The following is a 26,026-nucleotide window of genomic DNA, read 5'->3' on the forward strand; positions in this document are numbered from 1 at the left end:
TGGGATTTTCCTGGACCAGGGATTGAACCTGTGTCCCCTGCACTGGCTGGCAGGTGGATTCCTAATCACTGGTCCACCAGGGAAGTCCACTTTTCATCTGTCTCTTGAAACACCCTAGGTAGACACATTTTGTTATATGTCCTCATTCAAATGGAAGTGAATATTCCCCATGACTTCATAGGCCTCTTTTAAGATCACTGAGGCATGAGAGCACTTAGGAAAAGTATTATATAAGACTCTGTATTGCTGTTCTTTTTATCCTTTGTTCACCTTTTACTTTATTGTGTGAAATAAACAAAACAAATGCTTTGCTGCCTCCCTACCAGAAAGATAGAGAGATCCTTTTAGAGATTTCTCATTTAGAGGAAAATGAGGCCAAAAGTGGGGGCAATCTCCTTTCCTCTTCTCATTCCCCCAGCATTTCCTCTGGAACATCTTTGGCACAAAATGCAAACTTCAAGGCGACCCATCTCTGAGGTCTTTGTTTTGAAATATCAGGTGCAGCAACACTCCTTTGCTGAAACCACAAGGTTTTGATCCACACGCTGATTGGTGTGTGCTGGTGCTGGTTTAGCCACTCAGTTGTGTCTGACTCTCGAGACCCCCTGGACTGTAGCCCGTCAGGCTTCTCTGTCCGTGGAACTCTCCAGGCCTGAATACTGGAGTGCATTGCCATTTACTTCTCCAGGGGATCTTCCCAACGCAGGGATCAAACCTGGGTCTCCTACACTGCAGGCAGATTCTTAATCGAAACTTCTAAAATCAAGAGAGCTAGAGGCTAGGAAGGAGACTCCCTCACGGAACATGTGAGCACTCTTTCTCTTAACAAGAAGAAAGGCATTTGTGTCCTGTTCGAGTTGGTCCCCCTTTAGGATCAGCACAAGGCTCTCTGAGGTAAAGTCCTGGGGGAAATTGTTCAAAGGGAATCCCACCCCAATTTTAACCCACACCAGAGAACCCATCACTCTGAGACATCTTTCCTGTCAGCAGGACTGCTTGTGAGTAGTCACTTACTCACTCAGCTGTCTACTGAACACCTACTCTGTGCCCGGTCCTCTGCAATATGCACATGTGTGTACACTAAGCTGCTCAGTCGTACCCGACTCTTAGCGACTCTATGGACTGTAGCCCACCAGACTCCTCTGTCCATGGAATTTTCCAGGCAGGAATACTGGAGTGGGTAGCCATTCCCTTCTCCAGGGGATCTTCCCATCCCAGGGATGGAACCCGTGCCTTTTATGTCTCCTGTACTGGCAGGAGGGTTCTTTACCACTAGTCCCATCTGGGAAGCCGCTCTTCCTGTTGAGGCCTGGTAGAGGCCATGACTAAAATAGGCCGGAGCAAGCATCCCGGAAACAGCTGAGACACTGCCCAGGCGGGATCAAAATTACCCCGCCGGTGACAGGAGGACTCAGCCTGTCAGCATGCTCCCCGTAGCCTGGTCTGTGCCAATCGGGATGAGGATAGGAATCTCCTAAGAAAGCCCGCACGTGCAAAAATCTAGCCAGTTAGTAGATGCAGAGAAGCCCTTGTAACCAATCCAACCTTGCCAATTCCCTGTCTTTGTCCTAAACCTATAAACACTGCTGTAAGCCAGGGCTCAGGGCTCTGGCTCTGTTCCACTGTGTTGGATGTGGCTGGGGCCCTAGCTCGAGCTAGTAATAAATTCCCTTTTTGCGTTTGCATTGCCGTGGATGTCTTGTTCTCTCAGTTCTGGGGATTTGGACCTTGGCATAACACTTCCATGTATGGGGATATGGAAATGAGTCAATAAAAGATCCGCATGGCCAAGAACTCACCCTCAGAGTAGGATAAGCAGAGTACATACAAAGAACTCTAAGACATGATTTTAAAAACCCACTGTGCTACAACAGAGACGCAGGCAAAATATTGTGGGAGTACAGAAAGAAGGGATGAGTCCAATTTTCAAGAATCATCAGGTGAAAGGATAGGATCAGGAAAATCCTCTTGAATTGTGCCTTAAAGGATAAATCTGGATTTGCTCTTGCAAAAATCGGTTGAAAGAGGAAATGAGCTTCAAGGTGGAGGAACAGTCAAAGCTCAAAAGTGCGGGCCTGAGAGGCATGTTCAGGAACAAGAGATACTGCATTGCCATTCAATTTTCAAACATGAGTAAACTCTGAGAGAAAGGGACTTTCAGTCTTGTTTGGAGCCACCTCCTGCTCTCAGTTTATCCCCAAAATGCTCACCTCTTTCCAAAGCACACAGAGTTCCACCGGGAGGCCTGAGGAGTTACACGAGCATAAGACTTAGTCTTTGCCCTCCCAGGGCTCACAGCCCTGCTTCTTCATCCTTTTCTCTCTCCATACCTAGTGCTAACATCCCTTTCACTATACTGAAACAATCTATAGGTATCATCAGATACCTTCCCGGGCTTCCCTGGCTCACTGATAAAGAATCCGCCTGCCAATGCAAGAGACGTGGGTTCAGTCCCTGGGTCAGGAAGATCCCCTGGAGTCAGAAATGGCAAACCACTCCCAGTATTCTTGCCTGGGAAGAATCTGTCCTGGGAAATTCCATGAACAAAGGAAACTAGCGGGCTACAGTCCTTGGGGTCGTGAAGAGTTGGACAGGACTGAGTGACTGAACATACACACACAGTATCATATATGATATAAGCTACATATTGAACTGTGGGTTTGGAGAAGACTCTCAAGAGTCCCTTGGACTGCAAGGAGATCAAACCAGTCAATCCTGAAGGAAATCAACCCTAAATGTTCATTAGAAGGGCGGATGCTGAAGCTGATACTCCAAAACTTTGGCCACCAGATGTGAAGAGCCTACTCATTAGAAAACACCCTGATTCTGGGAAAGATTGTAGGCAGGAGGAGAAGGGGACGACAGAGGACAAGACGGTTAGATGGCATCACTGACTCAATGGACACGAGTTTGAGCAAGCTCCAGGAGTTGGTGAAGGACAGGGAAGCCTGGCGTGCTGCAGTCCATGCGGTCGCAAAGAGTCGGACATGACTAAGCAGCTGAACAACAACAACCTACATATATAATTTCAAAAAAAAACCATGGGATACCCTGTCAGAGATATAAAGGAGAAATAAAAGGAAAATAATTTATAATAGCATATATTTAAATATGTAAATGCTTGAGGAAGCTTACACCAAAGTTATGAGAGATCAAAAGTTTTTATCTACATGTAGGATTATTGTAAATACGGTCACTATAAAAGTAGACCAACAGACCTGTATTTTGCTGGAGAATCAAGCACCACAAGCAGTGTTGCCATCAGTGGATGTAATTTTCTGAAGTGGTTGAACACTCTTAGTCAAAGGCCAGTCTAAACAAAATGGACATGGGGAGAGGGGAAGAGAGGGTGAGATGTATGGAAAGAATAACATGGAAACTTACACTACCATATGTAAAATAGGTAGCCAATGGGAATTTGCTGTATGTCTCAGGAAAATCAAACAGGGGCTCTGTATCAACCCAGAGGCATGGGATGGGGAGGGAGATGGAAGGGAGGTTCAAAAGGGAGGGGGTATATGTATACCTATGGCTGACTCATATTGAGGTTTGACAGAAAACAGAAAAATTATGTAAAGCTATATATATATATATATATATATATATATATATATATATATTAGCCCTTCTTTGTTTTTTAAACAATGGTTGCTACATTCCTGAGAAATTTTCTGTGTATTAAACTGTGCAAAGATTACTCGGTGCCTACAGGCTGCAATCATTTGGCCACCTGATATGAAGAGCCAACTCACTGGAAAAGACCATGATGCTGGGAAAGATTGAAGGCAGGAGGAGAAGGGGGTGACATTGGATGAGACGGTTGTATGGCATTACCAATGCAATGGGCATGAACTTGGACAAACTCCAGGAGATGGTAAAGGACAGGGAGGCCTGGCGTGCTGCGGTCCATGGAGTTGTGGACTTGGACGTGACTTGGCAACTGAACAAGAACAAAAAAATAGGTAAAACAGAGTTTGGTTGATTCATGTTGATGTTTGGTGGAAACCAACATAATACTGTAAAGCAATTATCTTTCAATTAAAAATAAATAAAAAACAAAAATAAACCAGAGTTAGGTTTGAGCCTTAGACAATTATAAAAAGTTTTAAACCTTGAACATTTAGTGGAATACCACAAAATTTTGTGACTTGTGGTGTAGTTATTGTCTGGGACTATCCTCTGCATTGCCTCTGCATAGTATATGACAGCAGTCCTCGACAATCAACGTGATCACTAGTCACCACACATAAATATTTACAAAATGCCTCTGAGAGGCAGTGCCAGCCCATTGAGAACCATTGGTTTAGAGTTTAATTGGGGAAGGAAGGCTCACACCACAAAAGACAACCGTATCATCTATTAAATGTCAAATCAGTCATTCAGAATAGCCATCAAGTACTCTTCAAAACAGGTCAAGAAAACTGGGGTTTCAAGTTACCAGGAAATTCTTCACGACTTAGCATGGTTTAAGAAAAAGTAAAGTCTCTGAATCAGACTCTGGGGCCAGGATTCCAACTTTGACATTTACTCCCTGCATGAATTTGTGTAAGTACTTTAACTCCTCCAATCCTTCTTTTGTCTAGCTGTAGAATGGGAATGATGATACCTACTCTGAAAGGTAAGTGTGTGTGTGTGTTAGTCACTTAGTCGTGTTTGACTCTTTGCGACCGCATGGACTATAGCCTGCCAGGCTCTTCTGTCCACGGGATTTTCCAGACAGGAATACTGCAGTGGGTTGTCATTTCCTTCTCCAAGGATAGGTAAGTTGGGAGGATTAAATGAGGCTGGATATGTAAAGTATATGGGAGAATACCTGGCTCTCGGCAGATGTTCAACAAGCAGTAGCTGTTATTGTTATAAAGGAAGAGCAACTCCGGCTAGCCTTTGAAGGCTGACAGGAGCGGGGAAGGCAAGGTAGACATGGTGTGAGCAAAGGCCTGGAGGTGGCACTATCTATGGTGGGTTTTCCAGTTAATAGTCCAGGAAGACTGGCAAAGAAAGTGAGAGTGGGAGGCATGCTCAGTAAGTTGGGCGCATTTAAGAGGGTGCAGCCTTGAATGCATGGCTAAGGAGGCTGGCATTTATTCTTCCTGGCTAAGAAGACAATGGATATGGAACAGTCCTGGAGACAACCTAGGTTACAAGCAACTGCAGACAAGCCCAGAGAGAGCTACAGTCCCCACTGCTCTTAACAGCCGTGTTCGGCACTGTGGCTTCTCACCCTGCTCATGCCTGAAAAGCCTTTTAGCAAAACTGAGCTGGGTCAATCCAGATTCTTCTGTGATGAACAAGAACAAGACAGTAGCTGCTACAGCTGAACAGAAGAGTCTCGAGGCAAACCTGAGGCTGGGGTGCCTGCTTGGGACCACAGGTTCACTGAGGCTAGGAGGATGCTGGGTGATAGAGAGCAAGGAACCTGGACCAGACATGGATGAAGCTGTAACATCATTATGAAAAACCACATGGCTCATCGAAGAGACCAAGAGAGCAGCTACCTGAGGTACTGGTGGTTTTCTGGTACCAGATTCAGTTTCTGTGCATCCTCACAAAAACTCCTCCTTCCTTAAAGTTAGTTGTATTGGTTTATAATTTCTAATTACTACAGATTATAATACAAGCAGTACCATGTTTCTGGATGGCCCACCAGAATGCCGTGAGTTGTCCATGGAAGAAACCCCAATGGAACCCAGATAGCAACCTCTAGCTTGCAACATTTCCTGGGGGAAATCAATAAAGCAAATCAAACTTCAAACTTCCTAAAGCCTGTAGAAAGCCAGAATGCTATAACACAAAAGGAATGGGAATCCTATTGCAAAGACCACACCTGACATGGATGAATGGTCAGTCAAAATGTACAAAGAACCCAGCCAAAGGTAGATCCTTGAAAGGGCAGTCCTGCAAGTTAGAGATGAGACTGAGTGAGGTTAACTCAGACAACTATACCCGAAGAAGAAACATCTTACACCCAAGTCAGTATCCTTTCCTTGACACAGCTGGTGACCGCTTCCTTCTACTACAGTAGATGAAGTGACTTCTCTGATCATTGAGTGACATAAACTATGGGTTGCCCCTCATAACAATTCCCCTCTCCCTGCTAAACAGTGAACTGTTTAGTGAGGCAGATGACCACTTAGAATATAATGTGCATTTCCCAGCCTGCCTTGCAGGTAGGATTCAGTCATGTGACTAAGTCCTAGCCAATGAAATGGAAGTAAAAGCATCATGCGGCAGCTTCCATAAACTTCCCTTAGTCTCTTCTTTCCCCTTTCCTCTATCTTGCTACCTGGAATGTGGGTGTGGTGGCTGGAACTGTGTCTTGAACCATGGGCATAGGAAACACACCCTGATTGTGGCAAAGACGGAAGGAGCCCGAGTCTCTCAGGACTTGGAGAGACCTGCCTTACCCGCCCTAGAATGATTCTTTTCAGATCTTTACATACAACACAAATCTCTCTCTCATTTCAAATAATGTGATTTCATATCTCTGATACAGTCCAACCTAACTCTGAGGGAAAAAGCAACACTATATAAATCTGAAGTGTGTATGTTCCCTTTCATCTGAGTTTAAAGAGGTATATAAAGGTGACACATGATCAATCATAGAAATCTCAATACTGGACAAATAAAGGCTTCCAAGTGTAAGGATGAGCAAAGGGAAAGAACTTTTTGGATATATAGCAATATTAAGCAGTTCCAAAGAAAGGGTTGATATGAGATGATATACAGCCCTAAAAGCAAAACAGAACTATAAAAAATCTCCAAATTGTATCATCAATATGCTCTAGAAGCTATTACATCTATAAAGCAGGATCAATTTGGCAATTAAAGGGAAAAAAATCTACATATAGTTTTCTTAAACAAGGAAAGTATAACTAATGGATTTTAGAATACAGTGAAGGCGATAAAGGGCAGATTAAGTGCTGCAGAAGTCTGGGTGTCCCTGATTATTCCCCTTAAACATGCTAAGCTGTCATTATTTTTACTCAAGATTGCAACACAATCTATCCTACTCTTTCCAACATCTGACTGAACCTGTTTCACCAAGAATATTAAGTGTATTAGGTATGAAACCCCTCAAACTTTTTCTATATACCTATAGTTTATCTCTGTGTGGCCTGCTCTCTCACCAAAACACCCTCTCATTGAAGAGGAAGATGGATCTTTTCCTATTCTTAGGCCCATCTCTATTCCTGATCTCGTCCTTTTCTGATTTCTCTAAGATCAGGACCTTGTTCTTCCTCTTTCCCTATATTGTTACCCTTTCACTCTTTGCCAGATCCTTTTGTGCAGACTGAAGATATGCTTAAGTTACCTATCTTTTTAAAAGCCCTTCAATTATTCATCCTCCACTAATACTGCATCACCGAGCATCTCCTGCGCCAGACATGGTCCTCAAAACAGCCGGAGCCCTCACTACCTCTATTTTCTCACCCCTAAGCACTCATTTTTAAATAAGTTGCTTAGATAAGTTGCTAAATAAGTTGATTTTCCTTGTTATAAAATTATATGTGTTAATTATAGAAAGTTGGAAAAGTATAAAAGAATTTATCCATAGATCTGTGACTTAGAAACAATTAAGTGAATCTTTCAGAGATGTTTCTATTCATCTAGTTTCTATATATTAAAATACAAAATTGAATCAGACTCTAATTATAGTTTCATAGGCTTTTACTCACTTTAAGAATATCTGGTAATTTTTTTATATCATCAAGTTCTCTTTAGAAATACATTCACTTAAATAACAACTTGTACATGAATGTTCACAGCAGCCCTCATTACAATAGCCAGAATAGAAGGTGAAAACAACCCAAATATTCTTCGGCTGACGAATGGACAAACAAAATGTGTTACACCTATACAAGGGATATTATTTAGTCATAAAAAGGAATGAAATAGTATCTATGAAAGTGAAAGTTGCACAGTCATGTCTGACTCTTTGCGACCCCATGAACTGTAGCCTTCGCGGTTCCTCTGTCCATGGAATTCTCCAGGCGAGAATACTGGAGTGGGTTTGCCATTTCCTTCTCCAGGGGATCTTCCTGACCTGGGGATCGAACCCAGATATCCTGCATTGCAGGCAGATTCTTTACCAACTTAGCCGCTAGGGAAGCCCAGTATCTATACTGCTGCATAGACAAATCCTGAAAATGTTAAGAAGCCATACACAGAGGCCACATATTTTATGAATCTGTAGATACGAAAAGTCCAGAAGAGGCAAATCCATAGAGACGGAAAGTGGATTAATGGTTGCCAGGGGCTGGGAGAGGGTCAATGAAGAGTAAGGGCTTAGTGGGTAGGTGTGTGTGTGTGTGTGGAGGGGAGGCATGATAAAAATATTCTGGAACTAGATAAGGGTGATGTGTATGTACCAATGCCATTGTTGTACACCTTATAATGGTTAAAATATTCAACTTTAAGATTATATGTATTTCACCATAATAAAAAGATATTTAATAGTTGTTCCCCCTAGAACAGATAAGTGACACAAATACCACAATAATTCATTAATGACTCATCCACAGGTATGATTCATTAATACATAGTCATTCTTTAGCAGGGACCTATGAAAACTGGACATGGAGAAGGAAGTTTTAAGGTAGGAAGGCAGAGGGAATTTCCCGGCTGTCCAGTAGTTGGGACTCCGTGCTTTCACTGCAGAGGTGCCTGGTCGGGAAACTAAGAGCCTGCAAGCCACATGGCATGGCTAAAAAATAAATAAATAAGGGAAGGCAGAACACAATGGGAAAAAGAACCTCCTTGGCATCACCCAGAGTGAGTGCATTTTGGCACTTAGAGGGCCAGTTAGCAAAGAAATGAATGGAGAAAGGAAGAGAGGTGGAAGCAGAGGAAGACTTCGGTTTACTTCTCTAGATTTGTAGTACAAGCCCCACAAGTGGCTTGGACAAGATGGCTGGGAAAGTACAAGACACACTAGCATGAACTGTAAACTGCTTAGGAGTCTATCACTGCCTTTTCATTACTGTAGTCCTAAAGGTTGGCACAATGTCAGTTACACAGTAGGTGGTAGGTGCTCCATAAACTTTTTTTTTATTAGTTTTTTATTTTTTAAATTTTAAAATCTTTAAGTCTTACATGCACTCCCAAACACGAACCCCCCTCCCACCTCCCCTCCCCATAACATCTCTCTGGGTCATCCCATAAACTTTTTTAATTTAAAGGAATAATGGAAATTTCATAGTTTTGTCATAATATTTGCTTGTACATAACAGAAACTTCGTCAAATTAATTTAAGTAAGTTTAGCATGAGGATAAAGATGAATTTCCCACAATCCAACTGTAGAATGCACAGCAAAGTCTTGTGAGAACAGAACAATTGTCCATTCTTTTCCTCTACCTGGAGCCATGCAGATCTCTCACCTTGACTCCTTTGTCCATATCTAATCTACTCTTCCTCTTACAGATTAGTTTCCTCTGCAAAACTTTTAGTTTCTATTCTTTCAAAATTCTAGCTGCATGAAGCTTTGGGTAGACATGTCAACTACTTTGCATGCCTACAGCTCCGATGAACAACACTGCTGACTGACTCAATCTCAGCTTAATTCAAGTGTCTACATCAGAAAAGTGGCTGTGACTAGGCTGGAATCATGAAGTTCTCTGGACTGTCTCTTCTAGGCTATGAATAAGAGATTTTCAAAGATGGATCATTGTTTGTGGAGGCAATGGTAATGCTATGACATGGATAAGCACAAAGTTAAGGGACTCATATTCCACCCTTTGAAGCTTTGGGCTACAGCCCATGGTCCAATGAAAATGTCTTTAGGCTATAAAGTGTCACTGTGTGTGCGTGCGTGCTAAGTCACTTCAGTCGTGTCCGACTCTGTGCGACCCTATAGACTGTAGCCTGCCGGGCTCCTCTGTCCGTGGGATTCTCCAGGCAAGAATACTCGAGTGGGTTGCCATGCCCTCTTCCAAGAGATCTTCCCAACCCCTGGGTTGAACCTGCACTTCTTAGGTCTCCTGCATTGGCGGGCAGATTCTTTACCACTAGCGCCACCCGGAAAGCTCCTAAAATGCCACTAGAGTCATTGAAATACCATCAGCCAGATGCTCCAATGACTCATCTGCTTCTCAAGTCGCTATTTTTCAAATGGATGCTAGCCTCCGCAAATGGAGATCAAGCTACAAGGGTAATCACTTAGTCATGACATACATTGCGCAAGATTCCCTTCTAATAATTAGCATCTTGTCTCTGCTTTCCATGGGCACTCTGAGTCCACAGGACTATTAAGAGCCCACAGTCAGCCAACGATGAAAATCAGAGTCCCTCCCTAATGTGCAAATAGCAAACACTTTTCTTTCCTTTTCAACTAAAGTATAACTGACCTATAATACTGTGCTAGTTTCAGGCACACAACATAGAGATTCAGTATTTCTACACAGGAAAAATGATCACCATGATAAGTCTAGTTACTATCTGTCATCATACAAAGTTAGTATAATATTATTGACTATATTCCACACGCTGTGCATTTCATCCCTGTGACTTATTTTGTAACTGGAAGTTTGTACCTCTTAATCTCCTTTACCTATTTCACTTATCCCCTCAACCCCCCCTGTCCGGCAACCACCTGTTTGTTTTCTGTATCTATGCATCTGTTTCTTTTGCATTACATTTGCTTTGTTTTTAGATTCCACATAAAGAGAAACTGTATGGTATTTGTCTTTATCTGACTTATTTCACTTGGCATAATATCCTCTAGATCCATCCATGTTGTTGCAAACGGTAAGCATTCTTTTCCTTCTTCTTTTTTTTTTTTTGCAATCTTTCTGAAATTTCCAGGATTTCAACCTTTCTAGCAACATGCATAGAAGCACCTAGGAACCAATGTGTTAATTTGGATTAACCAGTAGTGTTGAGGCATGCAAGAAAACAGTAGCTTTCTACAGTGAGTCCACCTGGTACTGATGGTCTGAGGGAGTCTTCAGACTCTCTAAGGGTCCCCTAAGTGGCCTGAGGGGGCAAGGCTACCTCCAAGTCCCATCTTACTCTTGAAGCTTTCTGTTTTTTTTTTTTTAAGCATTTACATGCAGAGTTTAACACATATCAAGTTAAAAAGTTAGACCTAGAAAAAATAACATAAATGTGGTATACCTTAGTATTTGCTTGTACATATTGTTACTGGTGGCTCAGCTGGTAAAGAATTTACCTGCAGTGCGGGAGACCTGGGTTCTATCCCTGGGTTGGGAAGATTCCCTGGAGGAGGGAACAGCTACCCACTCCAGAATGCTGGCCTGGAGAATCCCATGGACAGAGAAGACTGGTGGGTTACAGTCCATGGGGCGCTGAAGAACTGAACACGACTGAGTGACTTTCACTTCACTTCATTGTTATAACAACAGTGGATCAAAATACATGCTGAATAGTTAAGGGAAAAATATTTGCATTTCCTTCATTCTGGTATTCTGCACTGTGTTTTAACTCGTGTAACAATAAGACTCTCGAAAGCCACCATGTGGACAAAATTTTTACAAAATGATTTATTACTGAAAGGCCCTAATTCCAAGTAATAGCATATTAGTTTCCAAAATGTCTATAATCTAATGTTTTGTTTCTAAAATCCTTAGTGGGTCCCAGATAGAGTTGTGTCCTAAAAAAGGAAAAAGATAAGTTCCAGTTCTTTTCTCAAAATACTTTTTAAAATCATTCTTTTTTTAAAATCTTTGAAGGCCTACGCTGTTGGTTAACTTGAGAGAGCACTGGGGTTGACTGACAGTATCTGTCAGAGGCAATGAACTCCACTCCAACGTTGCCTTTATGCTGGTGTGTCAAGTTGCTCAACTGTGACCCTTCCATCTGTTCCAGCTAATCTGAAAGTCATTTAGACCCGCGTCCCCATTCATCTGAAACACAGCACATTCTCCTGTTAACACACATATGCAAAGTTGGCTGCTGTCAGCAACCTATGGGTTTTTTTGAAAAGTCTCACTTACAACATCTGTATAAACATTTATACAACAGAAAATCCATTTATTGGCTATTACTGCTTTCCTAACTTAACTTTTTCAGACATTTCTAAGTACAGGGCTGTTTTGGATATTTAGTGTCTATTGCCACCCCAAATTAATTTTTAAACAGGAACGGTCACTTGACTTTGACATTTCAAAAAAAGCATTCTGTGTTATGTATTAAGACTTCTTGCGAATTCATGATCTTATTTTCAAGGATCCAGTTTACAATTGAAAATCTTTTCTTTTTTTAAAAAATAAGTTTGGGAGGAAGGAGTCTAATTCATCAGACCTACTAAATCAGAATCCCTGGAGTGGGACTCTGGCAATCTGTTTATTCAAAAAGTCCTCCAAGTGATTTTGAAAATCAACCAGTTTCAGAAACAACTGATCTGATTTACTTACACTTTACTAAGATGCCTGGTAATACATGACTTTCTTTTCTTATTTGTATGACTCTAATAAGATTCTATTAAGTAAATCACTTAACTAAAAGTTAAAAAAAAAAAAAAGAGAGAGAGAAGTGTAATTAAAAAAAACCAGAAAAGCTTATTTGAGGGATTTATACAGCATTTCCTTGCATTATGTGTAAATTGAAATTGCATTTGGATGTAACACAATAGGAATACTCATACTGTGCTAAGTGAATTAAGACCTCCTTTGGCACAGACCTTTAAAAAAAATTGCTTTGCTTTATTTTAACCTGTTTCTTTCTCTGTACTTAACCCTGTTAGATCTGCACCATGTAGCCCTTGTGTGATCTTGTGTAGAACCTGTATGACCCCGAGTGAGTTACTTCTCCTCTCTGCGACTTAGTTTATATGAGGGAATTAAAATAATTTCTAAAGTCCCATTTAACTCTGACAGTGCCTGGGGACCTGAAACAAGTTCTAGACAACCTTTCCTCCTGATAAAATCACTTCTAGCCTAGAATGCAATCTCCAACCAGACATAATTAGGGGATCACAAAGATAAAAAGTTATCAAGGTATTTCTGGATAGTATTTTTGAGGTTTAGGAGTTTAAGTTTAAGGGACTACCCTTTGTGAAATGTTCCTAGAATCTAAATTGACAGCCCTAGCTCCAAAAGGTTTTTTTCACTAATCTATTCACAAAATGTGCCACTCTCTCCTTAGAGGTTCTATTTCCAACCATCAAAGGTTCTTTATGTTACATCTGTTGAATTTGTCCTTCCATATACACCCCTATCTCCTCTTTGTGTCTCGAACATGTGCGGCTAAAAATAACATAAAACTTCTGATGAGCTAAAAGATCTTGAACAAATCATTTAATCTTCTCAAGCTTTAGGGTTTTGTTTTTTTTTTTTCATTTGTAAGATTGAAATAATACCTGCTTGAGTAGAAAATAACTCCTAGGTGCAAAAGAAATGAGAGAGAAGCACTTTTTAAACTCACCTTGCTGTGCAGATGTCACTCTCTGGAGTAAGGTGGTCCTCCTCTGTGTCACTCCTGTGAATAAAGTATCATCTACTAAATGACTATTTGGAGACACTTTTAAAGAAAAATGGCTGGAGAAGGGAACAGCTACCCATTCCAGGATTCTTGCCTGGAGAATACCCATGGACAGAGGAGCCTGGCAGGCTACAGTTCATAAGGTCACACAGAATTGGACATGACTGAAGCAACTTAGCACACAGCACACATGTACACATGGAGAAAAATGGAAGGGAACTGAAAATGTGTATCAAAAACTCTTAAACTTTAGGCATAATAAATTTATTTCTAAGAACATACCAAATTGTGCCTTCTATTTTTGCATAAAGATGTCCATCAAAGCATGTCTATAATAGCCCATATGACAATCAATCCAATGTCCACGAGTAAATCATTATCTAGTCATCTTTGAAATACTATGTAGCCATTCAAACTGGTGTTTTGGAAAACTATTTAATGACTTTGGAAATGCTCAAACTACATAGTAAGGAGTTTAAAAAAGATGCAGACCTGCATTTAAGTACTATTGCAATTTTACGGCAAAATATATTGTCTAAATATATGTTAAGGAAAAAAAGATAAATTGAAGTATTTATAGTGACTGTCAATAATAGGGGTATAGATAATGTCTGTTTTCTATTTGTCTCTGTATTTTGCAAATTTTTTTAAATGTATTTTTTTTAAAAGGCATCAATTCCTCCTCTGCTAAATTCCAAATCATATATTCATTCATCCATCAAAACACTGAGGATCGCCTGTCCTCCGCAGGACATGGTGGAGACTTGGAGGTGGGAAATACGGTTATAGGCTTTACAGAGCTTACAGTCTAGAAGGAGAAATACTGTTCCTTATACAATGAAAGGTAGTAATAAGAAAAGAGTCCTTAGAACAGTACGAGTGAGTTGCCATAGAAATTAAGAGAGGAAGTTTCTTTGAGGATGGAACACATAAACTGTTTATTAAATCCTGTAAGAAAGACTACTGATATGATAAGCAGTTGATAGAAATGCAAAGAACTGACTCCTTAGAAAAGACCCTGATGATGCGGAAGTTGAAAGGCAGGAGCAGAAGGGGATGAGGATGAGATGGTTGGATGGCATCACCCACTTGATGGACATGAGTTTGAGCAAGCTCTGGGAGCTGGTGATAGACAGGGAAGCCTGGTGTGCTGCAGTCCATGGGGTTGCAGAGTTGGACAGGGCTGAGCTACTGAACTGACTGAGAAATACTTTAATACGATTAGAGTTTACACAGACTATACCTTCTCATCAGGAAATGAAAAGCATTTAAACTTTTACTAGAATGCTCTTATCAAATTCAGTCCTAGCCTGGTGAACCCCATATTTGTCCAGAAAAAAAAAAAAACCCATGAAATTAAACTCATCAGCAATCCATTCTTAAGAGGTGATATACCCAAGAAATAATCTGAAGAGACTTCAAATAGCACAAGGTCACCAAAATCATAAGAGGGCACTTGGATTCTTCTAGTTACTCTTTCAGTCCCCTAAACTCAGGAGTACAATGCCAAATACAAAAATGCGGGGAACCAAAGTGAAGAGGAAAAGAACACTTTCTATCCAGCGTCCAGAATTCTCTAAGAAAGAAAATAAATACAGTTGAAGTCTATGATGCTGAACCCCATAGTAGAAATAAAAATAAAATTGTCCACAGAGCGATCCCATCTTCCACCTCCAACAGCATCATTTTTAATTTTTAATTGAGTTGTTTGCTTTTTGCTGCTGAGTTGTATGAGTTCCTTATATATTTTTTATGTTAACCCCTTATCAGATATATGGTCTGCAAATATATTCTCCCATTCTGTGGGTAGCCTTTTCATTTTGTTGATTGCTTCCTTTGTTGTATAGAAGCCTTTTAGTTTAGTGTAATTCTATCAGTTCGTTTTTGCTTTTGTTGCCTGTGCTATGGGTGTCATTTTCCCCAAATCATTGCCAAGACTGATGTCAAGAAGCTTTTTCTCTGCCTTCTTCCAGGAGATGAATAGCTTCATGTTAATACATTTCAAGTTAATTTTTGTGGGTGACGTAAGATGAGGACCCAATTTCATTCTTTTGTTTATGAATCCCTAGGTCGCAAGAATGAGTCAATGTATGCAAACCAACAAAGGTGATACAGAATTAGCAGAATAAAGGACAAAATCGTATAATCGTCTCAACAGACAGAAAAAGCATTTGAAAAATTCAACATTTTTTTCATGATAAAAATTCTCAGCAACTTAAGTACAGAAGGAATGTATCTCAACCTGATAAAGGCCATATATCACAAACCCACAGCTAACATCAAAATCAATAGTGAAAAGTTGAAAGCTCTTCTTCTAAGACCAGGAATAAGACAAGGGCACCCACTCTTTCATTTCCAATCAATATAGTACCAGAATTTTGTAATGTATTTAAATGTTGAATCACCATGTTGTACACATGAAATAAATGCAGTATTGTATGTCAACCGCATTTAAAAGAAAACACTGGAAAATCTAGCCAGAGCAACTAGGCAAGCAAAAGAAGTAAAGGGCATTCAAATTGGAAAGGATAGAGTTAAACTACCCCTGTTTGCAGACGATGTGATCTTATATAAAGAAAATCCTAAAGATTCCAGTAAAATATTGTTAGAACTAATAAATGGATTCAGTAAAGTTACAGGATATAAAATCAACATATAAAAATCAGTTGTGTTTCTATATACTATATGCTAAGAACAAACTAATCAAAAAAGAAATTTAAAAATCCCATTTACAATGCAATCAAAAACTGAAATATTTAGAAATTAATTTAACCAAGGAGGTAAAAGATCTGTACAATGAAATCGCTACAGTGAAAACTGTAAAACTTTGATGAAAGGCACTAAGAAGACACACATAAATGGGAGTATCCTGCATTCATAGATTTGTTGGAGTAGGAAATGGCAACCCACTCCAGTATTCTCGCCTGGGAAATCCCACAGACAGAGGAGACTGGCAGGCTACAGTTCACAGAGAGAAAGAAGCTGAAACAAACATCCCAAATTGACACCCTTTTCGCTGCTTTGCCCCAGAGCCAGCGCAGTAAGGGTTCTGTCAATACTGGCAGAATATAGGAAAGTTACTTGTCCCAGAGTTCCTGGGACAGCCCTGGCTTCTGCCTGATGTCCTAGCTTACTTATTTCCTTTCACTCTCACAGTGGTCCCAGGTTGGATAATACATATTCAGGAGCTCTTGGGTCTACTGAACTCAGGAGGGGGACAGCCCCAGAGAATGTTGGTATCTGGTATCTTGGTATGTTGGTGATGGTGGTATCCGAATGAATCAGGTAATGTTAATGCTGGTATCTGAGTGAATTAGAGAATGTTAATGCTGGTATCTGAACAAACCAGATACACTGGTATCTGAATGAATCTCAGCCTCTCTCCACCTAGACTCTACCGAGGGCACAGTGAACCAGCCAGAACAGCCAGGTAGAGGAAAGATTCTATTCACTATCTGCCACCAGGTCCCTAATGCAGCCATAGAGGACACACATATATTGCTTTCATTTGTCTTTCATTCATTCCCACACCTTCTGGGAAAGCTACCTGAGTGTGCTTAGAAACCCCATCTCCCCTCTATTAAGATGAGGGCTGGGGTGCAGCTCAGGAACAAAGGTGTGGCCCAGGGTGGTCACACAGAGCATTTCAGACCCTTGGTTACAGGGTTGGTTCAGGAACAGACATGTGACCGAGGCTTGGTTGTTCAGAGTTCAACCCTGGATCGCTCACATCTGAAAAACTGCCTCTGCTACAGGACACCTGACAACCTGGAAAACCAATTCCAGGATATTTTGGAAATTGGTTGAATTGCTGAGGAGTTAAGAGGAAGCTTGGTGTCCTTGGCAACAATCTACACTATGAGAGGACAGTCTACCGAAGAATGGAATCAACATAGAGGAGAGGCAGGATAGCCAGAGTGGTGGAGAGAAAAAGATAAATCCTAAGGACAGTGTCTAAATCCATGTATCTAATGAGGCCCAAAGTTAGTATTTCCCTAAACTTTTAAGTTAGGGGTGAAAGTGAGAGTGAAAGTTGCTCAGTCATGTCCGACTCTTTGCGACCCCATGGACTATACAGTCCATGGAGTTCTCCGGGCCAGAATACTGGAGAGGGTAGCCTTTCTCTTCTCCAGGGATATTCCCAACCCAGGGATAGAACCCAGGTCTCCTGCATTGCAGGCGGATTCTTTACCAGCTGAGCCACAAGGGAAGACCAAAGTTAGGGGTAAAGTTACTAATTTCCTTTTCTAAAAAATTGAGTTTAAGTTGGATTTCTAGCTCTTGAAAAACAACGAGAACATTCAATTCAGTTCAGTCACTCAGTCGTGTCTGACTCTTTGTGACCCATGAATCACAGCACGCCAAGCCTCCCTGTCCATCACCAGCTCCCAGAGCTCACCCAAACTCATGTGCATCGAGTCGGTGATGCCATCCAGCAATCTCATCCTCTGTCGTCCCCTTTTCCTCCTGCCCCCAATCCCTCCCAGCATCCGAGTCTTTTCCAATGAGTCAACTCTTCACATGAGGTAGCCAAAGTATTGCAGTTTTTCCCTCAGCATCAGGCCTTCCAATGAACACCCAGGACTGATCTCCTTTAGGATGGACTGGTTGGATTTCCTTGCAGTCCAAGGGACGCGCAAGACTCTTCTCCAGCACCACAGTTCAAAAGCATCAATTCTTCGATGCTCAGCTTTCTTCACAGTTCAACTCTCACATCCATGCATGACTACTGGAAAAACCTTGACTAGATGGAATTTTGTTGGCAAAGTAATGTCTCTGCTTTTGAATATGCTATCTAGGTTGGTCATAACTTTCCTTCCAAGGAGTAAGCGTCTTTTAATTTCATGGCTGCAATCACCATCTGCAGTGATCTTGGAGCCCCAAAAAATAAAGTCTGACACTGTTTCCACTGTTTCCCCATCTACTTCCCATGAGGTGATGGGACCAGATGCCATGATCTTCGTTTTCTGAATGTTGAGCTTTAAGCCAACTTTTTCACTCTCCTCTTTCACTTTCATCAAGAGACTTTTTAGTTCTTCTTCACTTTCTGCCGTAAGGGTGGTGTCATCTGCATATCTGAGGTTATTGATCTTTCTCTCAGCAATCTTGATTCCAGCTTGTGCTTCTTCCAGCCTAGCGTTTCTCATGATGTACTACTCTGCATATAAGTTAAATAAGCAGGGTGACAATAGACAGCCTTGACATACTGCTTTTCCTATTTGGAGTCAGTCTGTTGTTCCATGTCCAGTTCTAACTGTTGCTTCCTGACCTGCATACAGATTTCTCAAGAGGCAAGTCAGGTGGTCTGGTATTCTCATCTCTTTCAGAATTTTCCACAGTTTGTTGTGATCCACACAGTCAAAGGCTTTGGCATAGTCAATAAAGCAGAAATAGATGTTCTTCTGGAACTCTCTTGCTTTTTCGATGATCCAGCAGATGTTGGCAATTTGATCTCTGGTTCCTCTGCCTTTTCTAAAACCAGCTTGAACATCAGGAAGTTCACTGTTCATGTATTGCTGAAGCCTGGCTTGGAGAATTTTGAGCATTACTTTACTAGCATGTGAGATGAGAGCAATTGTGTGGTAGTTTGAGCATTCTTTGGCATTGCCTTTCATATATATATATAAAATCTTGGGACACAGTGAAATGCTTTTATTTTGGTATGCATCCACATCTAAGCATTTAGTGGTCCTGAACAGAATAGTGGAAAATTCAGCCATTTGCCAGGAGTTTCAAGGATCTTCTGTGCACACTGAGTTCTTTCCTAATCCCTGCTAACAACCAAGAGAAGCAGCAGTACCAAAACCAAAGTAGGCACCAAATTCAAGGTTCTTTTTGTTCCAGTTGTCAGCTTTCAAATTAGATCTAAATGAATTGCAAGGATGACCAAATGAGAGCCCCGTTTATAACTTCTTCAATTTTTAAGAGCAAAGCAATTACAGCAAAAGAAAACAATTCATTCAGAGAGATTGTGTGTGCTTGCAAGTGCTTTCTGCGACCTTTCTCCAAGTGTAACCACCAAGGACTCTGAGGGCTGGCAGGTCTGAGCAACCCTGATGACTACTCTTTCCTCCTTATCAAAGCCTGAGCTTAAAACAAAACAAAACAAACAAACAAACAAAAAACAAAGAAACACACACACACACACAAACACCTCAGCTGATGATGACAGCAGAGGGTGACAGGGGTGAGAACCCAATACTCATTTCCCAGGCTGGTGCATGCATGCTAAGTTGCTTCAGTCATGCCCAACTCTGTGCGACCCTATGGACTGTAGCCCGCCAGGGATCTTGTGAAGAATAAATAAATGTGGCTCCAAGACTAAATGAAGGAGGTCAGAGACCCTTTCCAGCCTTACCTGATGGCTTCTGATCAAAGCACGGAAGCAGCATTGCCAAGTGCTGTGTGGTGATGGTGCAAAAAGGGACTTGAGGAGGAGGAAGGAAAAAGCAGCACCCTTCAATTAAAGTGGGGTGAGGAGATATGGGGAAAGTCCTGAATTCCTCACCAAAGGCCAGTGTCAGGAAGGGAGCAGAGGGGGTTACAATCTATGCCTCAGCCAGTGGTGGCAGTGGAGGGTGGGAGAAAGGAGGAAGGCTTGGAGAGTGGGGGAGGGGCATCATTTAAGACTTAGAGAAAAGACCAGGGATGCGGACAAAGCACCCTCACCATTCAGCAGCATCCCACAGGCTGTGACTGGAAAGCTTCACGTCTACTCTAGCAAGTCACTCCAAGCTGAGGGCTACTGCAGGGAGGGAGGGAGGCAGGGGAAGGGGAAAGGGGAGAAGGCAGAGACCCCAGGCCATGTAACCAGCAGCAAGGTGACTGTGTGAGGTGTTTTTTCACAGCTGAGTTAGATGTGCCCCGCCAGTTAGGATAGGAATCAATTAAAACACACTTTCTTGACCCCAGAAGTTCAACTATGTGGACAGTGCTTACATTTGACAGGATGATTTGTTAGAGCAAAACATACATTTCAAATGGACAAAAAAATAGCATCAGTTACAGTATCTTAAGCAGCCCTTGAATGGGAGCTTTCTTTCCAGTACTTCGAGGTCTACAAGACATATCTAGAAAATTTCATACTGTGGAAAATGAAGACTGCTTAAACTGAAAGGGGGTAGGGGAGGGTCTGTGATTTTCCTTTTTGATTAACTGCTGTAACACTGTCCTTCAGGCAGTTGAAAAAGTGAAAGTGTTAGTCACTCACTGGTGTGTGACTCTTTGTGACACCATAGACTATGGCCCACGAGGTTCCTCTGTCCATGGGATTTTCCAGGCAAGAAAACTGGAGTGGGTTGCCATTTCCTTCTCCAGGGGAGTCTTCCTAACCCAGGGATTGAACCCAGGTCTCCTGCATTGTAGGCGGATTCTTTACCATCTGAACTACCAGGGAGTGTCTCAGGCAGCTGAGAGAGCTTCATATTTTCCTTAGACACCATTAGGCACCAAAGCTCCTGCAGAACAACTCTGATGCTGTATGAATTCTGCCACTCTGCTAGCACTGATGTGGTTCTTGGATCCACCACTCCATTAGAATTATTAACTCCATTCAGATGAATTTTTGTTACAAATCATACAAAAAGGAGGTGCTTCTAGGTATTTAGGTCCACATTCTATTTAAACGGTGTATATCTGGTTTTCATAAATTGTTCTTGGTGGCCCAATCATCATCCATGTCCACCTTGTAAGTGTCCTGTCATTGTTATTTTCTAGATCCCAGCTAACTCTGCCATCTCTTACTCCTTTCTGACCTTCTTTGAGTTCTTCCAACAGCCAGGAATCACAGGGGACTTTTACTTCCAAGACCATGGTGGCTGCCATCTTGTATCGCTGTGGCTCAAAGACCTATACCCGTATATCTGAAGATAGATCTCATGTCCCCCAAGGATAGTCATCCTCATATGCCACAATTCCAGATCTCTACCACATTGCTCTTACTGCTTTAAGGCTCTCCCAGAACTCACCTCCACCCCTGATTAGGTGCATTACCATAATAGCCAGGAGGTATTAAGCATTTACATCTAGGCAATGTGCTGGGCTTCCCCTATGGTTCAGCACATAAAGAATCCACCTGCAACGCAGGAGACAAAGGAGATGAGGGTTCAGTTCCTGAGTCAGGAAGATTTCCTGGAGAAAGAAAACGTCAACCCACTCCAGTATTCTTTCCTGAAAAATCCCTTGGACAGAAAAGCCTGGTGGGTCACAAAGAGTCCACAGGGTCACAAAGAGTCAGACACAGTTAAGCACTAGGAATTCTGCTAAGTTCTTTACAGTCCTCATTTCATTTAATCCTCATAGCAACTCTACAGAGATGGGTCCTATTATTATCTCCATTTTACAGATGAGAAAACTGAGGTTTTGAAGATTAAATAACTTTCCTAAGGTGATATAGATATTAAGTGACAGGTCTGGACTCATAGTTTGATTAATGGAATTCATACTCATTTCACTACTACATTAATACCACTTTTATGGCCTGGGACAGAGGGTCTTATATTACACATAGGAACTTGGGTAATAACTCTATACTTGCAATTGCATTTGTATACAGACTACACAATGTCAATAAAATATCTGTTAGGGGAAGCACACTGATTGAAACCATCTGCCCTGGCCAGGCACCATAGTAACCATTTGCATGAGTTGTTTTCGGATAGGAGGTCCCAGTAAGGAACACAGAACTAATAAGCCTCCACCAAACGGAAGAGTTCGGGAAAGGTCAAAAGGAGACACCACATGTCTGACCACCTCCCAGAATCCTTCTCTCTGGCATCCATTTGGCTGAACAAGGCATGCACCACCAGGAAGGACTCTGAGTCAGAATGATTGGTCAAAGACACCCCGGAAACTAATCCCATCACCATAAAACCCGAGACTGCAAGCCATGTGGCAGAGCTGTTCTCCTGGGTTTCCTTACCCTCCTGCTCTCCACCCGGGCGCCCTTCCCCAATAAAATCTCTTGCTTTGTCAGCACATGTATCTCCTTGGACAATTCATTTCCGAGTGTTAGACAAGAGCCCAGTGTTGGGCCCTGGAAGGGGTCCCCCTTCCTGCAACATATTCATGAGAAAATACATTTCTGCTGTTTTAAGCCACCAAATGTGTGACAATTTGTTACAACAGCCACAGAAACTAAGGTAACTACTGGGTAGCTTCAGATCTTACTTTCCAAAACCAATGAATAAATTCTATCTCCCAATCTTGAGCCTCCAACAATGTAAAATGTATCATGCCTTGACTTTGATCACACCCTCTACTTATGTTACACTCATGTAACTGCTAAAATGGAGACCAGACACAGAACCTTTCATGTCATTGGCAGAAAGGGACTCTGGCTTCACAGTGGGAATTACCAGACAAAAGAGCTTCCTGGTTTAGTAAAGAAATTTGGGAAATACTGGTTTGAAAACATTTGAAAAAGTTTCTCTACTTACAGGACTTCTCAGAGCCTTTAATATGCTAATAAGACTGTGAATCTCCAAGGAGCAACGTGGTCTTCAGTGTTCACCAAGCTTAGTGAAGTCGCTCAGTCATGTCTGACTCTTTGCGACCCCACAGACTGTAGCCTACCAGGCTCCTCTGTCCATGGGATTTTCCAGGAAATAGTACTGGAGTGGATTGCCATTTCCTTCTCCAGGGGATCTTCCCAACCCAGGGCTCAAATCCTGGTCTCCCGCATTGCAGACAGATGCTTTACTGTCTGAGTCACCAGGGAAGTCCATTCACCAAGCTTATTTCATTATAATCACCCTACCCGTGGGAATGGGCTTCCCTGGTGGCTCAGACTGTAAAGGATCTGCCTGCAATGCAGAATACCTGGGTTCGATCCTTGGGTTGGGAAGATTCCCTGGAGAAGGGAATGCTACCCTCTAAGAAGCCTCTTGAAGAAGGTTAAAGAGGAGAGTGAAAAAGCTGGTTTAAAACTCAGTATTCAAAACATGAAGATCATAGCATCCAGTCCTACCACTTCATGGCAAATAGATGGGGAAACAGTGGAAACAGTGACAGACTTTATTTTCTGGGCTCCAAAATCACTGCAGATGGTTACAACAGCCACGAAGTTAAAAGACGCTTGCTCCTTGGAAGAAAAGCTATGACCAACCAAGACAGCATACTAAAAAGCAGAGACATCACTTTGCCAACAAAGGTCCATATAGTCAAAGCTACGGTTTTTCCCAGTAGTCATGTATAGATGTGAGATTTGGACCATGAAGAAGGCTGAGTGCTGGAGAATTGATGCTTTTGAGCTGTGGTGTTGGAGAAGACACCTGAGAGTCCCTCGGACTGCAAGGAGATCAAACCAGTCAGTCCTGAAGGAAATCAATCCTGAATATTCATGGAAGGACTGATGCTGAAGCTGAAACTTCAGTACTTCAGCCACCTGATGTGAAGAACCGATTCACTGGAAAAGATCCTGCTGCTGGGAAAGACTGAAGGCAGGAGAAGGGGATGACAAAGGATGAATGGTTGGATGGCATCACTGACTCAATGGACATGAGTCTGAGCAAGCTCTGGGAGATGGTGAAGGACAGGGAAGCCTGGCGTGCTGTGGTCCATGGGGTCTAAAGAGTCGGGCACGGCTGAGCAACTGAACAACAACAACATCCCACTCCAGTATTCTTGCCTGGAGAATTCCATGGACAGAAGAGCCTGGCAGGGCCATGAGGTCATAAAGAGTAAGACACGACTGAGTGACTAACACCCATCCCTGAGAAAGTACCTTTAAAGACAAGTGTTAACAAGACCACAGTTAGGAGAAAAACAGGTCTGGCCCAAACACCCTCACTGCACTGATGACACTGAAGCTCAGAGCAGTTGATCTGCCACCGTCCCACTGCTGGTGGGGCACCGTCAGGGTTATAACTCAGGCTTCCTAACCTTTTGTCTGGTGTTCCTTCTATTAACCATGTTGAAAGTCTTAAAAAAAACGAAGCACTGAATGTCATCTTAAAGTAAAGGGAGGAGGAGGGATCTTCAAAGACAACTTCATTGAAAGGAAACATTTTCTGCAGTGAGTTAACAGTTTATAGAACGCAGCAATGAGATATGAGGAAAGGGGCATTTTTCTCATCTTTTGTTATTGGCATTGACCCTGAAGGCCCTTAGTCCTCCCCCAGAAGCTTAAGGGGCTTAGATCAAGGGCAGATTTTGAAACTGAATGTATTCAGATTAAGCAAAACCTTGAGTGAGAGGATTTACTCCTCACAAGCTGTTGCCAAGTTGGGGCTGTCTCAGCCAGGCCCCTTTTCCTCAACGGCAGTCGACTGGTTTCCAAGTTGCTAGCATTCAAGCAGCCCAGTTTCCTGGGACATTAAATATCCACAGAGCTTTGTCAGCCTCCCGGATCCTTTCCTATTTCTCCACTGTTTTTAGACAGGTTTCGGGTAGGCTGCAGATTTTCTAACAATCACCCGAGGAGATGGTCCTGGGGAAATTACCCAGAGATTCGGAGTCTAGAAAAACGCTCCTTTCTTATTAGTTAGTGTTTGACAAGTCACAGTGAAGATTATTCCTGGCAAGGAGGATACTTTGCCATGATAATCTAGAAGACAGAGGCAGCTGGGAGTCCAGGGTTGCAAGTAGTTGTTTATTTGGGGACTTTGCTTTTAATGTCGTTTCCCCTGCGTTGCTGGATGCTGCTCTTACTCCTCCAGTCTGAAAAATTGCCACTGATTTTGAGAGTCTTGAATGTGGCAGAGAAAATAGTTGCCAAGTTTCCATGAAACTAAAAAAGACGGTTGCCCCTTGAAAGGAAAGTTATGACAATTCTAGACAGTGTATTAAAACACAGAGGCATCACTGTGTTGACAAAGGCCTGTCTTGTCAAAGCTATGGTTTTTCCAGCAGTCACGTATGGTGGTGAGAGTTGGATCATAAAGAAGGCCGAGTGCTGAAGAACTGATGCTTTCAAATTGTGGTGCTGGAGAAGATTCTTGAGAGTCCCTTGGATTACAAGGAAATCAAACCAGTCAATCCTAAAGGAAATCAGTCCCAAGTATTCACTGGAAGGACTGATGCTGAAGCTGAAGCTCTAATACTTTGCCCACCCAATATAGAGAGCCTAATCATTGGAAAAGACCCTGATTCTGGGAAAGAATGAAAGTAAAAGGAGAAGAGGGAGAAAGAGGATGAGATGGTTAGATAGCATCACCAATTCAATGGACATGAACTTGGGCAGACTCTAGGAGATAATGAGAGACAGGGAGGGCTGGCATGCTGCAGTCCATGCGGTCGCAAAAAGTCAGACACTTAGCGACTGAACAACAACATTTTGAATGAGCTCTGTCTTTAAGACTGAATTTCTCTAAGTGTTTAAAAGGCTTCAAATTTTTCGCTTTTGTGTCTATGTTTTTAAAATAGCTTCTCTACTTTTTCCCTCATAATACCTGTTTGTTTTAGAAATGTTGGAAGTATGAAAAAAGCATAAGAAAAGAAAAATCTTCTGCGTTCTCACCACTCAGAAATAAAGGTAATAAACATTTTTGGCTCCAAGCTCTTTTAGAATCGTTTTTGAATATCTTAACAGGATGCTGGTGAGGATAAAGTCTGAGGTGAGTCTCCCTAATCCCCACAGGATGGAAGGCA

At 42.0% G+C, this 26,026-nt stretch overlaps 1 protein-coding gene across 1 annotated transcript; it reads right to left on the reverse strand.

Moving 5' to 3' along the window:
• Window positions 1-20,518: 20,518 nt before the first annotated feature.
• Window positions 20,519-21,262, reverse strand: LOC121817571 (ubiquitin-conjugating enzyme E2 variant 1-like). Its single transcript, XM_060403852.1, has 3 exons — window positions 21,093-21,262; window positions 20,817-20,965; window positions 20,519-20,523 (listed from the first exon to the last, which is right to left on the reverse strand). The coding sequence occupies exons 1-3, from the start codon at window positions 21,260-21,262 to the stop codon at window positions 20,519-20,521; spliced, it is 324 nt and encodes a 107-aa protein (XP_060259835.1).
• Between the last annotated feature and the right edge of the window lie 4,764 nt (window positions 21,263-26,026).

Source organism: Ovis aries, chromosome 21 (assembly GCF_016772045.2).
Source record: "Ovis aries strain OAR_USU_Benz2616 breed Rambouillet chromosome 21, ARS-UI_Ramb_v3.0, whole genome shotgun sequence".
Classification (NCBI taxonomy): Eukaryota; Metazoa; Chordata; class Mammalia; order Artiodactyla; family Bovidae; genus Ovis; species Ovis aries.